This window comes from Cydia fagiglandana, chromosome Z, assembly GCF_963556715.1.
Source record: "Cydia fagiglandana chromosome Z, ilCydFagi1.1, whole genome shotgun sequence".
NCBI classification, from domain to species: domain Eukaryota; kingdom Metazoa; phylum Arthropoda; class Insecta; order Lepidoptera; family Tortricidae; genus Cydia; species Cydia fagiglandana.
In genome coordinates, this window is record NC_085959.1 from 20908603 (window position 1) to 20924648 (window position 16046).

Below are 16046 nucleotides of genomic sequence, written 5' to 3' on the forward strand. Positions count from 1 at the left end.
GACATTTGGCATCACTGTGCATTTAAGGGTTAAACGTCCGTTAAACTTTTAAAATTTTGAAAAGATAGTTAAAATGTTTGGGAATAATAACTTAATCGCACCATGCATGAAATGAAGCACTAAAAACCTCGGTAGCAGTTATGATGCAATTCCTATTTCATAAAACGGGAAGAACTATAAAGAATTGGTAGGTACCTATTAGGTAACTTAACCGTAATTTAACTTGCTTGACAAACATCCTTTTAAGTCATCTCAAGGGTTGAGGTTGGGTCATGATCGCGTCCAATTAGCGGGCCATGTTAATAAAACAACTGTAACATACACTGTATTATTTATTTGTTAGTTGAAATCGTTATCTTAACATCCAGAAACAAAGAACATCCGCATCATAATTTGGTTCATTAACATGTGTATGTTATTAATATAGCTTATTTAAATATGTTCAGTGCTCATATTTATTTTATAATCATAATATGTAAATTTATTGTTAATTATCTTTAACACAACAACTCATCGATTCCAACAGTTTGATATTCTGTTGATATCCACTCGTAATATTAAGCTTATTTATTAGTGCAACCATCACTGGTGAAGTAAAATTAAGTTAAATGCCATCACAATTATTATTACATAAGATATTTTCAGTAAATCCAAGAAAATAGTTACAAAACAGCTTAAACATAGAATATTCGTTGTTCTAGACAGCGAAGGACAAGTATGACTTACTCGTACTTTACCTATACCTATTGAATTAAAATGCAACATAAAATGGCAGTGACAAATAATAATGAAGGAATAAACTATCACTTTTGGCACAATATTTTCATTACATCGTAAGTTGCTGCTAAAATAATATAATTATTAAAAAAAATGTACTATAAAAAGATATTAAGTGTGATAGTTAATAGTAATTTAGAAACAGCGGAATTGGGCACAAATGCGAACGCCCAAGGCCAACTGATGACTGGATTCACTTTTGATACTTATACTTCTACTATCAGTAATAGTTAGGTTAGACAGCTAAACTAACACATACCATTTGAGAATATTGAATATTTTTCCTATCTACATATCAATATATAATGATTTATTAAAATCTTATGGCACCAAAATCGTCGTGCTTCTACAAGCACCCATAATATGACAGGATCGACCATCATAAACATTAAGCAATAAGTATTTAATTAATAGTTCACATACATTTTCAATAACCATTAACATTTTGTTTAACTAGATAACTAAGCTAGCAGTATTGTCCTGAATAGTTCAATATAATTACTTACTATACAAGTTTAACTATTTACAATACTACCTGTTTTAACAGCTATCGGTTGTCTATAGGTACCTATCACACTCACATTCTCATCTCAATTCGGTCGATTATTTTCTTCGTTCGTGTTTCCTACAAAAACTAAGAATACCGATAGCCTCTCGTAGTACTGTATTTCCGTTCAGAATTTCAGTTGACATTGGCTTAAAAATAATTACAAAATTACTTAGGAGAAGCAGCGTTTATCATTTTAACAATCTTTGCATAGCTTATAATGCATCGTATCTAGCAGGGCTAGCTTATTCCACGAATAAAAGGATTAACATTAAATTGACAATTGTTTGCTTTTACGTATATAACACATACTAAGTAGTTTTGATGCCGTATTTTCTTATTTACGTTAACTCACATTACTGACGTTTGCTACTTAAGTTAGATGTGTAATATAAACGCAAGGGTTTTAACTAACTTCCGTTAGGTAAGTGATATTGTAAAGGAGCCTTTAATTTTACAAATATACTCTCAATACCTCTCAGGCAAAATATCTGAATAAAAAGGAGATGTAGAATTATAATATACATATTATAATCAGCGGTAAAATCCATAGCTAAGTTAACGAAAATACGAAAAGATACGGCATAATGCTTGATTGATAGTTATATGTAACAATTAAAAAATAAGTCTATATCATTATATCTATCAGTGTCCGTAAAATTCGTGAAATTTTGTGGCGAACAGTGTCAAGGCCGCTCGCTCATGTCTCCTAAAAGCGCCTGCTGTAAATAAAAAAAGTCTTTGGTTACCTATTACTCCATCAATGTAGACAAACATCGTTCAACTACTTGATAAATTGCTCATTACAAATTGAGTACAGTATTTAATTATCACTGACCCTAGTTTAGTAAAAAAAAACCAAATATTTTTGATCGCAACCGGTTTCGTACAAGACCGAAAAGGTATTCGGTCGCATCTGGTTACGAAAGCTCCGGTTACGTACGCGGGCGAAGGGGTAATAAAAAACGTTAAATTAATGTATGTACATACAATCACTAGGAGGAGTAGTAAGCAGGAAACGCGTAAAAAATAATATAATTATGCATGACTTTTATTGTACAGAGAATTGCTACATACACTACTTATTATAAAAAGTATAACAAAAGAGTTAGTGATAGCGAAAGTGCGTTAACTGATGCCTATGTTAACAGGGCCCAGGATAACTATTTCCAAATCAATCAGGGATCGTGGACGTTAGAACGCGCAAGGCACATTGCGTGAACAATATGGTAGAGAAATGTCAATATCAAGCTTACATTTTGATTTAAAATCGTCATCGTCCCACATTAGCTCTTTGGCAACCTGTTTGCAGCATCACCATCTACTTCAGCCGTCAGCCGTCTACGACGCACGTGACGTGCGTATGTGCATGAATTATTATATGTACTCGCAAGACTATACAACGCTGCTACTGTTAATAACTCTTTGTTAACAACAATGGGTAAACCTACCTGCTTCAGTCGTAGCATGAGTACCTAGATATGCTCAGCTTATAAGTGGTACAGGAAGGATGGGATGGTGATGAATTGAAGGAAAAGGTTCGGACTAAGTGCTAATTTCGCATTAAAATAGAATCGAGGTGGAGGAGACTCGAACACATCAATCTCTTCGAAGTAAGGATACACATCTGGGAAGATGGAGCTGTTTATCCAAGCCGCGTGAAAAATATTACAATGAAAAAAATGTATTAGAACAAGAGGATTTTTTTAAAGTTCACATTAGTAAATATAAGTAGGACCTTCTTCTTCAAAAGTTTTAATACATCAAATATTTGTAAGAGAAATGGTATGAAAGGGCCGAAATATAAACAGTCAATTGTTAGAAAAATTCGTTGGTATTGCTCGTTATAAATAAAAAACATGCTTAATTTTATTTCAAAAGATCCGGATAAATTAAATACAAGTAACTCGTTTAAAAACTGACTATTATATAGCGTTTATTTACTAGATAAGTAACGTATAATGAAATATTTTTTAACAAGACGCGCTTCGGTCTTTAAACAAAAATAATAGTTATAATATGGATGTACTTACTCCTTGCACCGTTGGGTGTTCCGGCCGGCGACGGCGGCAGTGTCGAGGTTGACGGTGTATCTTTGCTGATAGTTCTTGGTGAGCTCGATCGACTCGAAGCAGCCCGTCATACCGGGGTAATGCCACTTGTTCAGCGAGTCGGGTATACCGCCTATAACATAGGTCAGACTTAAAAACTAGGCGAATGCAACAAATACCATAATAATAATTTAAGTGACTACTGCATAATGAAAGGTATAAATCATGAGTGTTGGATTATAACGAGTGAAGCGAGTTTAATAATAAGATCACACGAGTGCTTGAACACCAAAAATATATCGATAATCGTTTTGTTACAAGTAATTTGAACATTTATTTTTGTTAGATAGGGACTTAATCTTTTGAATAGTGTTTAACTCACCAATGTATATGTTGGAGTCGGCACTCATGACGCCCGTCAATCCCGGATATATTTGGGTTTGTTTTCTTTCTTCGACGTTCAGTTCTATTTGTTTATTTTGATATATTCTAACTGCAATCTATGGAGGAAAATAAATTAATGTAATACTTAAAATGCGTCTCGAAATTAATGTTTAACAGAATATACCTAATATTATGTAATATTTTTCATATAATGAACGTCATGATATAATATTTCGGGCACGTACCACGTGGCGTTCGCCATCGCTCACATCCACCAAGTCTTCTCTCATAGTGATGGGTCCATCCCCAAGGTCCAATTCCAATACCGCACGCGCGTTCTCCACTGCAAGGATATACATTGACTTTTGTACTTGCTTCTACACCAATTACACAACTTTTTAATGAAAAAAAAATTATAGGTATGTATTATTCGTTATCTAATGTGTACGCAGCAGCATACGTTTAAAAGAACTAGATATATATGACTATGTTAATAAGATAATTGAAAGTAACTATGTATTTAAGAATGGATCTTACATCGCAAAAGAACATAGTCTCCTCGTTCGCCACCGTTGGTCTCTCTCTGATAGAGCAGGACGCCGTCCGAGCTGGTGGTGACGACAGCGACTCCGAACTCCACGGGATACCTGTCGTAGCGGAGGTTATCTGCCGCCAGTTCGATGTAGCCGTTGCCATCGAATCCAACGCTGTGGTGAAGTTGGAGTTCTGCGGATTTTAAATCACACATGAAACATTACGCACACGTGACATGTGAAACCTCTTAAGAAGAATACAACGTGTATATAGGACCTCTAATTATACTGTTACGCGATTAATGCGCGAATACTAAACACAATACCTGCTATTGCTTTAGAATCACTGTGTTTACACCGCTATTAACAAATTACAATAAGAATAGGTACATACATTTGTAACTTCCCAGGTGAAAAAATACTTTGTTTAGTGTAACTTTGTTTTAATTTTCTACTTCACAAGCTCATTCAGAGAAAATAACGACATAATGCCGCCAGAGTACCTGAACGTCAACATTAGGTAACATATTAGACTTTTACGTATTCAGTCACTAGATTATGTAGGTATGTATATGTTAGCTGTTACTTACTAATATGACAGTTCTGGCCGCCGAATCCAAGCGGGCAATCGCAAGTGTAGTTGAACCTGTCCTGCCGGGTGGCGGGCCGGCAGGTGCCGTGTATGCACGGGTTAGGGCTGCAGGGCGAGCGCCCGGCGCGTGTCTCGCAGTATCTTCCCGAGTACCCGGGCGGACATAGGCACGAGCTCCCGCCAGGAGGGCAGCGGCCGCCGTTCATGCAACGCGAGCATACGCCCAAGTCCTGTAGATATTAATGTGATAATGTTACGAATAGGTGAATGTTTTCTTAAGCTCTCAGACTTTTTTGCCAGTTTTTTTAATTTTACTTAATGAATGTAAAATAAGTGTCGGCATGTTACCTCAGAGTTTTCGGGCTCGTCGGGGATGTCTCCGCGGTCGTAGCTGCTGCACTCCTGAACGTTCGCGGAGATTATCGACGCGTTCACGATGTTCACAGCGTTATCTTGCACCAGCACCTGAAATATAATACCGTGTACATTTTAAGTACGAGTACCTACTCAAATATTCACAACAGTGTAAACCTTTGGCTTAGTTGCAGATTTTATGCTTTTAGAATATAGCTCGCAGACGTATCTGCATATTTTAAAAAATGGTTTTGTGCTTGCATTATAATTTCATTCCCTAGATCTATTTGATAAAATAAATTCGAGGAGTGTACATTTAGATTTCAGAGAAAACACTGTTTGTAGTTTTAGTAAATGTGTTTAAACGTTACGTAAACGTAACAAAGCGAGTTGAAAAGCGACATACGTCCTTGATGCACCCGCTGAATCCTCCGGTCACCTCAACGTTCCTGTTCAGTACAATGTTTGAGTCGTCCACGCCACCCACGTACATGGGTGTTTTCAAATGAAGCTCCTGTAAATAAAGTTAAACTTATAATATTTTATTTAAGGAAAATTATTTCAATCATGAAGATAGCTATCATAACGATATTTTAAATAATGTAGCTATTTGTAAAGTCATACGAAAAATACTACAAAACAGTAGGTACGCTGCCAGGAACCTTCAGTTTCTTATGCAGTTATATAACTATCATATAGATTAGTTGATCTATGTTAATTCTGCATGGCATTTGCTACGACAAAGTGTAGCAATGACATACTTAATGTCAAATTTCTATGAATATACAACGTTAATAATTACACTGCCAGTGTTCTATTCAAATCGGTGCCAAATTAGCTTAGACGGACCTTATTTCTTATCCCCTTCAGGAAAGGACCTTTAATTTCTAGAATGTTCCAAAATGAGCAAGCTTACTCCAAGTTGGTTGGGTTGAGGAAGGATGTTGGAGACGGTTTCGCTGTTGATGGTCAAGCGCACGGTGGGCCCGGAGCGCGTGAGAGTCACGTCCGTCCACTCGTTGGGGCGGAGCAGGCGCTGGCTGGCCAGGATGGCGGGCTGATATGCTGCAAACAGTGTACCAAAGTCACTTACATGTCGCCGTCTATGAGGTGCAACCAAAAGTAACTTCATAAACTGTTATGTTCACTATGGTTCCCAATTCGTTGAATCAAGTTATTTGTAGTATGGGGACAAAGTTGTTGTTTGACCCCTCGTGCTAATATTGCAGGCACGAACAAATATTGCCATCGAGGGAAAGTTTCCACCGCACCAACGTAAGTAAAGTACTATCAGTAAAACTGTACAAAACAAAACCAAATGAACGACATTAAATATACATTCAAAATCATCACTTAAAAGTAAATTCTACCAACCCACATGAAGAAATACCTAACTCGAAACTTGCATCAAATTATTTCGCCTAGCTCTAGTGGATAAAATGCAACTTTCTCAACAGTTTAAAATAAAGAGAGTATTTACGAGCTTGAGTGGTGAAAATTTTATTACAATGCATGTAGGACTGTAGGTATCTATTGTGTACTTGTAATACGTACAGTCTCCCGTTTGGTAGCGGAATTCCAGGCGTTGATCTTTAACGGCGAGTGACGTGAAGCCTCCTTGCCCCTGCTCCGACTCCGCGCAGTACATGATGATGCCGTCGGTGACCGGGCTCATGGCCTTGATCTTCAGGGACATGTACAGCGAGCGGCTGGACGGCGGCGCTGGGATCGCTAGGTACGCGCTGCCGGTGAACGCGGGGTATTCGATGGACTGCTGGCGTTCACAGCTGGAAACCATTGACAGCTTTACTTACAGTACGGCTACCACCAGTTTTGACATAGACAGATACGCTCGCGTCTACGTAAATTACTTTCTATACCTACATCTCACTTGCACTAATATGCGAGTACGAGCGAGATGCATAGAAAGTAAGTTACTTAGACGCGAGCGTATCTGTCTATTTATGTCAAAACTGGTGGTAGAGGTTCTAGTCATAAGCAAACCTGGGAGCAAACTCGGGGCACTTATACTAAAGTGAAGTAGCAAAATATTTTTTCGACAATGAAATATAATTATCGATGTTACTGTCAACATAAACGTTTTACAAAATAAATATATTTATACAAAATCGCTTTGTATACTGCTTCTTAAATTCTAAAATTTTATTTTTAAACCAGGTCAGTATTTCCACATTGGCACTAAATGTTTTATTCTAATAATTTTATATCGTTATATATTTTTTCTTAAAATAAATATTACTCCATTTTAATTTTTTTGCTAAAAGTATTTTTTTTGCTAAGAGTGAAATTTACCTTAAGTCATAGTCTTATATATCGACAATCTTTCTTATCGATACCAAATCCCTAGAATGTGCCCCGCTTTATCATAGGTTTGATCATAAGGTACCTACGTGCTCATAAACGAAACGATGTAGGTAAGCAGGTTAATTTTACAATTACATATAGACAATTACAAACCAATAAGCATATAAGAAATACTGGATGTTTACTTATGGCCAGCGTGTGTGATCGGACAGGAGCACTTGTAGGTGCCGCCGACCTCGGTGCACTTGCCGGGCCCGCAGATGTGCGGACGGCAGCCCTCGCCGGTGTGGTCGCAGTTCTGGCCCGCGTACCCGGCCGGGCACAGGCACACGTAGCCACGCTCGTTACGGGCCTCCTGACCATCAAATACAGTGCCTTTAATACCTTTAAAATGGACTGAAGATTTATTGTAGAATAAATATTAGGAGTTGCTAGATTCTCTTGAAATTATTTATTATTTTTCCTGTAATTCAAGACTAACACACTAGGAGAAACACCTTGAAGAAATAGATTATTGTAGGTACCTATAGCCCATCAATTTTAATTTTATACCCCTCATAAAAATTTATATAAAATTTATAAGGCATTTTAAACTACTGACTCACAACGTGTACGCCTGTACCTACAGTACACAGTATAGTTAGGAGTGTCGGCGCATCGTAAGATATTATTTACCTGGCATACGCCTCCATGTAAGCAGAGGTTAGGCGAGCATGAATCGCACTCCGTGACCTCGTACTTGTAACTGTTCGCCATTATATCCTGCTCTTGTTTACCCAAAATGAGCATTCCCACACAGCCGGTGAACCTAGAACAATACAATTGTCACAAAATCGATTAATTTAAGGATTATTTATATTTATAGTACAATTGAAATATAATTTTAAGGAAAGGACTTCAGGCGATAGGACTTGAAGTGGTTCGGTTCCACATAAATATGAATTCACATTGCAGTGACGCTCGTGCCGGATTGGGTAGTTAAATCGTATAAGTACCTTAATAAGTATCCCGGACGATTTGCTAATGTTAAGTTGAAAAGAATGTGACGTAGCTATGTAAGTAATTGACAATTTATGATGGACTAATCTACATTATACATATAAAAAAGAAGAAATAAGAGAAAAACATGTCCTGAGTTTGACAGCTGAAGTATATGTAGAGCTGTGTGGCGCCATATTTTTTAAGGCAAACGGATGATCAAATCACACACATTTGTTTGCTTACCCTGGTGTGTTTGCCAGTGCGGCTGGCAGCTGCAAGTTGTCCGGCACTCCTCCGATGTACAGCGGGTTGTTGAGATCCATTACAGCGAGCTGTGTCGGGATCACGGCCGTAAATGGTCCAGTGTCATCTACGTTCATTGATACTGAAAAAGAAGTTTTTACATCAATTTTGTTTTGCTAACCAAGCCACTTGTGGTCTACGAAAGAATAAAAAAATACCTTTAGTGTCCATTCTGCTCAGACGAACTGTATGCCATGTGTTAAGTTGCAGAGGTCGGTCGCCCATGACTGTGATCGGTCCGGAGCCGGCATCGAGTACCATCTCTGGCTGCCCGCTGTACAGCCTTAAGGCTACGAATGTGCCAGTTCGTCCATTGTCGAAAAGAATTAGACCGTCGGAATCTGGGAAATTTTGTACATGTTTACAACTATTCAATTCTAATCACGACATAGGTACAGCGTGCGCGATATTTAGAGGAAGTGGAATGAGCCCCCGCTCTCTCCCCCCGCCCCAGCGCCAGGTTGCTGCGCGCGCCCTCCAGCTTCCTAAGGCCTGTGGACCCCATACACGAAGTGTTATCTTCAATCCACCTGTACCTACAATATTTTCAGTCATCGATGATTTAAGTACTTATAGTAAATATTATTGTATTAGGTGGTATCTGTGGTGGCTTTATCTGTGGTCACGTACTTAGAATAAAGATGTCGTCATGCTAACGTAACTGTTGTTTTATTGAAACATTATAAAACTGTTATATGGCGCAGCCGGTAGGATGCCTAAGGTGGCCTGAAAATGTTACCGGCGAACTGCCGTCATGCTAATCGAAATCCAACAAATCACACAAAGTTATTAATATAATCAAGCATAAATACAGGGTGATTTCGGGGTCGTGGAGCAAGAGAGCCAGACATCATACAGAATCCAAAGATGAGCCTAATGATGTTGGTAATAATTGTTTATCACCAATAATGATGATTATTTTACAGATGACATGTAGGAAAAAAACATTTATGCATACAATTTGGTGACCCTACTCAATGTGACGTCTTGTCGCTTTCCATACAGCGTATGTCAAACGTCATAGGGTGACCATAATTACTTAGTATAACATTAATTTTACTTGAAAAATGAGAATAATTAAAGTAATTATCTTTTAATCAAATACTACCATATGATAATGTGGATCATTTACAGAGTCAGAAAAAGTGGTTCTGGATCACGACCCAGAAATCACCCTGTATATGTAAATAAATATGTTTAAAAAATTCTGAACAAACATATAAGTAAGATGTATTTTACCAGTAGGTTTGAAAGAGATCTCGATGTCAAACTGCGTGTAGGCATCAGGCAAGTTGGGAAGAGCCAGGTAGCTGAAGCGGTTGAACTGCGGCACGACGCCCGTCACCTTGAGCACCACGCGCCCCTCCGTCACGGCGCGCCCGTTGCTCACGCGACAGATGTAAGTGCCCGCGTCCGCTTCGCTCACTGGATTTATGTACAAGTTGGCCTGCAACCATGTATTTTTTTTTTAATTTAAGCACAATAGTTGAGAAAGAAAAGAAATCTAAAAGATTTATGTTATTATATTGGAGAGACATCATCTGTATCTATGTCAGTCACAGACAAAACATCCTCCAGACTGAGCATAGTCGCACGCACGGGACTTCGCTCACCTCGTCCCGCGCACCCCCGTATTTTTGGCGACATCGGTTGCATGAAATAATTACTCTAAACTCGGTCTAGAGGATTTCTAGTCTATGATGTCAGTATAAATCTCCTAGCTATCAACGTAGGTATTAAAGCTAATTAAACATTGCAGGTTGGGGACCACACATAGGTACAGTAGCTATCTGATATATTGGGGCAGTCAAAGTGCTCACAGATATATCTGAACATGCCTCTATTGTCACGGCGCTAGAGTGCGTGTTCAGATATTTTTTATTTATTTATTTAACAACTACAGTTTTTTACAAAAAGTTTTCTTTCAGTAAAATACTAATACTGCTGCGCTAGGTTATGAAAATGTCACTGACACAAACTATAAATTATTAAGTCTAGGTATATCTGATGGTTACATGTTCTACGGACAGCGTGATACTATCAGTTGCCTCCTCTTTCGGTAAGGTGTCAAAAAGTGTCGTTTGCTTTACCGTGTGGCTTACCTCATTGGCCCTGGCACCCGGAGCGAGAGGAGCATATTCACGTCTCCATTCGACTGTCGCGCCCGGCTCGAGATTAGGGCATGGGAGGTAAGTCGGTTGCCCGACGTGAGCAGTGAACGTAGTGTCCCGGATGGCCGGGTACTGTGGGCCAACTGGCGCTGGAAACAACCACATATGTTAAAGTATGCAATATAAATTATAAAATATAAATTATTCGTGATTTTCAGTGTTCCGCGCATACTGTTCGCGGATCACTTCGGTTTTGTAAATCAGTTAAATGCGTCTCAGAGACGTGGATACCTAAAATTTGGAACAGTTATTACTATACTAATACGTTATATTTGAGTAAGCAATATTTAAACTTTAATAAATTAAGCAAATTAGTTAGATTTTACTCTTAGGTTTTAATAAGTCTGTTGATTTTATATTTCTATCAGTAGCAGTATATTCATATATATAAAAATATAAGATTAAACTAAATGAAGATTCGTAAGTTCGACTGAGCTGGACAAATATAGCCTGATACCAAGACTTGTGGGCCTACAAAACTACCTAGCGGCAAACATAGTCTAAATAAGAAGGTTTTACGATACACATAGTAATAAATTAAGTACCTGGTTGTATTTCTAAATTGAAGTCATCAGAAGAGGTTCGTTGGTACTGGTCGCTCCCGGTGCATCTATATGTGCCAGCATCTGACTCCGCGACACTGTTCAGAATCAGAGACGAGCCTTCGCCAAATCGCTATTAAACAAATAAAAGTTGTTTTAAAATTGTCAAAACATAATTTCAACTGACCTGAAAAAGTAGGTACATAGTTACATAATACTTACAGTAATTTCTGACTTACCTCAAATATAATAAAAATATATATATTTATAATAAAAAAATATTAATAACCTAATGTGAATTGTAACATACCTACCTGGCGTAGGATGGTATGGTATATTCTAGTATTTTTAGACACTATAAGTACATGTAGAGCAGACTTATTTAGTAGTTGCATATTTTGAATAATAACTTAATATATTTGTTTATTTTAAGTTTAGCCTTAATTGAGCTCACATAACTGGCGCATTTGGTAGGATCCTAGCTTAATAATGACTTATCATAAAGTTGGTAAAGCAGATCTTGTCAGTAGAAAAAGGCGGCTAATTTGAAAAATGTATGGGCGAAGGGATATGGTCTCATAGAAAATTTGAATATCGCGCCTACTTTTTCTACTGACAAGATTTGCTTGATCATCTATATTTATTTATATATGCATTTTGACGATTTTGATTTTTATCATTCACACATAATTGGCGCACTCGGTAGGATCCGAGCGCAGGTTGAGGCGAAATAAACAAAATGTAAGTCTGATTCCCTCAAACCGATTTAATAAAGTGGTTTACCCTCTGGTCGACGTGCTGGCGCGTGCCGAGTCGCTCCCACGTGGCGACTACGTCCGGGCCGGCAGTTCTGCACAACACTTCAACGTTGTCGCCGACGCGGAACCGCCGGTTTGGCTGGCTGATCGTAACCAACGCCTGCTCTTCTACAGCGGGCCCTAAAATATATCAATGTGTTACTAATATTTACTTTATTAGTAAAATAAACAAGACAAATAACTTTTTTTGTAATAGATACCAAATATTGTTTAGCGATTAGCTGATTAGCTTAGATGTTTTTGAAAATTAAAATAATGCAGTTAGTAACAAAAATATCAGGAAACCTTGTTTAAATTGTATTCAGCCTCTATTAAATTGAGGCCTGTGAGAACTGTCACCTAAGTACTTACCTTTTTAGGGTTCGTGCACAAATCACTCGAGGTGTTTTCGGCTACTTTTTGACCCTGCCCTCTCCCTTGGTGATATTTGGTGAAGTTTTTGGCTACCCGGTCCCCCCACACAACCTCACGTGTATTTTTTTGAATTTTTTTCAATCGACCTAATTTTAAGATGGATAGTATTGTATATAGAAAATCTTGTTGATTTTTCTATTTTCGTTAAATAGGCTCGCTATTTATGTTTAACGAAACCGAGAAAAAGTATCTACTCATGTGGTAGGTTTTTTTCTTAGTTTCGTTCACTGTAGAAAAATACACTGAGGTTTTGTTATACCCCCCCTCCCCCAACGTGATCAATCGTGATTTTTTCGTGACCTCCCTCCCCCATTGACCCTCGCATGATTTGTGCACAAGCCCTTATTACCTCTCAAAAAAATAATGAGATGATAAACGCATAAACGGTGAGAATATGGCAATAAACGGTGATATAAATTGTAAGGGATTAAAAGGACACTTATAATATATTTTCGTATAAAATGGACAGCACGTCACATGTAACATGTAGACAACCTTACGTGTAGGTACCAAAAGCAATCATGCGCGTAAAAGCTTGATACCTACAGTGCGTGAAATATTAATTAGAGACACACTCATACATATTGTGCAAGCGAAGCGATAGCAATAATAATCTGCACAAATGAGCACGGTTATTAATAAACTTAGTACCTAGTCCTATAATGATTTTCTTACTTTAATTAGCAGTTTATTACAAAGTTAAATAAAATACATTACAGATATTTCATTACTATCATCCATAATATCAAAAAACTGACTAACGATCAATATGAAATTAGGTTATTATTAAATCGTAAAAAGGTATTGAACATTTGGCACTTAGCTGTTTTCATCTCAGGATTTCTCTATTCAAACGCACAACTTAAAAAGATCCATTTCAATTAAATTAAAACGCACTACTCGCTGTGCATAATTGAATAGGTACAGTCAAGGAATTTAAATTCTGACCCATTTCGTACTTTGTCACAGTGACAACCGTATGAGGTCTCTAGCGGCTTTCATATTGATTGTCACTGTGACAAAGTACGAAATGGGTCGGAATTTAAATTCCTTGACTGTACCTATCTAACCTACGCTAATTTTAATGCCATATAATTCTACTTAATAGCATTCTTATTACGGTAAATAAGGTCCGAAGTAGTCCTATTTAATTTAGAATGATGATTGGAACCAAAATAAAGTTAAGGTCTTTTTCCATGCAAATTTAATTTGCACAAAGTCGTGGTTTGTAAGTTGGTATTTAGGTGGTTATGTACTTCACATCATGTAGTAGAATTGCTATTAAATGAATGAAGTTTCAAGGTGTCATTGGTAGGTACCAGTAGCGGCGCGTCCGTAAAAGCCGATTCCTACCGGCTTGCCTGTTTTGGACGTTTGAGCAGAGTTGTAAAGAAAATATGTAAGCCAAATTAGCCCCGGCTTGCCTGTGGATATGTTTGACGCGCCGCCACTGGTAGGTACATGCAATAATTTGTGCAGTTAGTATAGTTACTTAATCGAATAAAAGATGAAAACTACACAATTAATACGAGTATAGGTATATTAAGTTAAACATGCACAAATGCACACACAGGTTACGGATTCAGACAAGGCAGACATTTACATCTTCGGTTATTCTGTAATACTCAATAAACAATAAAATATAGTTTTATCTTATGTTTACATCTCAAATTGATCTGTAAAATATTAAGCTAGGATTACCTACTGCCGCGCCTTGACATATCGATGTGTCTATAAATATTTGGTATTTTACATCTGAATAAAATATGATTTATCACAGCACGACAGTGTGTACCCATGTACAACACAAGGCGGATTTATATAAACAAGTACCAACGGACACCCCTGCTTACATTTTAGTCACTACCCATATAAGGTAACTATATAAAACTGTCGTACTTAAATTCCCACATTGCAAACTGGACACACACCCACAAAAAAACCCGAACACACCTGCACCTGTATTACCGGTATACGGCGGATAATCCGAAAGAGTGTTCGACATCTGCGTGTTCGTTAAACATATTTCGTCGCTATGATCCTCACAATCGTTGCGTCCGTCGCATATGAGCTCATTGTCTACGCAACTAGACCCGTCAGTACAACGGAATTGCGTTTCCGAACACTTTTCGATACCTTCGTGCGCGAGGAGCAAAATCATAAGAAATAATTAGAAATAATAAGTCTACAAGTAGTATTAGATTGTTAACTGCACTGAATAAATGCAAGTAAATAAATAAATTACGTAGTATACCTATTGAAGATATTCAAATAGTTTTACACGGGACGTCATGCACTAATAAGTTAAGCCTCCATAATCATAATAATCATAATCACATATCTAACAACAAAATCATGTCACAGCGAGATTTTGAAATTAGTATTATTTTTTCGCACTGATAGCAAGTTAACCGCCAAGTGCAATATGGACCCAACATTTTCTTCAACGTATTTTATTTGTTTAGCTTAATAATCTTAAGTCACATTCAACGATTCATTAATTCAATACTGTTTTGGGATTTTGAGTACTCTGTGTTGCTGCGTGAGTAATCAAGTCATTCAACACAACTCCCCTGGCGATACCTATACGATACTGGTACCTTGTGTAGCTAACAATACCTATCTATGACACTCATTTTCCTGTATTACATATGTGACGTGACTGCATAAAGTAAGATTAACTTTTTAGTGCACGACTACCCTAACATGCCAAGGTTATTAAAAACTATTTAGCACGGCGTTGGAAGCATGAACAATTTTATTAAAGATTTTATTATTAGGATCGTTAGCTTGAACTACATATAATTTAAAAGAACATAAATATGGTAAGAACATTTGTATCATAACTGACCCTCGATTTGGAGGTTGATGTAATTTCTAATAATATTTCTTCCGTATTCATCCTTAATAGTGCAGTCGTAGCGGCCGGCGTCGGATATTTTAGCCGGATTAATATAGATGGAGCCATCGTTGAGCACGCGCGTGGAGCGCGGCAGCGGGCGGCCATCCTTGGTCCAGGAGACGCGCTGGCGCTGCGCGTGCACGGCCGAGTCGCAGCGGAACCCCACTCGCTGGCCCACGCGCGCCACCTGTTCGTTATCGTGCGACACCGATGCCACGCCCTCCGACTCTATGAACGTCATGGTGCCATGCAATATGTCAGTTTGGCGTACGAGCATAATGATGAAATGAGCGTCATACAAAATGAATTATCGGTATGAGGTCATGAAAATGGTGGTAACCATTTGATGATC

The 16046-nt window shown here is 37.9% G+C and overlaps 1 protein-coding gene across 1 annotated transcript in view; it reads right to left on the minus strand.

The window, feature by feature from the left end:
* Positions 1-319: 319 nt before the first annotated feature.
* LOC134679297 (basement membrane-specific heparan sulfate proteoglycan core protein) overlaps positions 320-16046 on the minus strand; it is a 181665-nt gene continuing 165938 nt past the window's right edge. Inside the window, exons 58-77 of the mRNA XM_063538194.1 lie at positions 15644-15922; positions 14761-14928; positions 12344-12498; positions 11564-11693; positions 10950-11107; positions 10087-10294; positions 9006-9188; positions 8788-8929; positions 8239-8371; positions 7749-7918; positions 6793-7025; positions 6155-6303; positions 5645-5752; positions 5233-5349; positions 4883-5114; positions 4297-4485; positions 4005-4102; positions 3758-3875; positions 3358-3508; positions 320-2046 (exon numbers count right to left, since the gene is read on the minus strand). Of these exons, the coding sequence (XP_063394264.1) occupies positions 2034-2046; positions 3358-3508; positions 3758-3875; positions 4005-4102; positions 4297-4485; positions 4883-5114; positions 5233-5349; positions 5645-5752; positions 6155-6303; positions 6793-7025; positions 7749-7918; positions 8239-8371; positions 8788-8929; positions 9006-9188; positions 10087-10294; positions 10950-11107; positions 11564-11693; positions 12344-12498; positions 14761-14928; positions 15644-15922 (3134 nt within the window). The 3' untranslated portion in view covers positions 320-2033. The remainder of the gene's footprint in view (positions 2047-3357; positions 3509-3757; positions 3876-4004; positions 4103-4296; positions 4486-4882; positions 5115-5232; positions 5350-5644; positions 5753-6154; positions 6304-6792; positions 7026-7748; positions 7919-8238; positions 8372-8787; positions 8930-9005; positions 9189-10086; positions 10295-10949; positions 11108-11563; positions 11694-12343; positions 12499-14760; positions 14929-15643; positions 15923-16046) is intronic.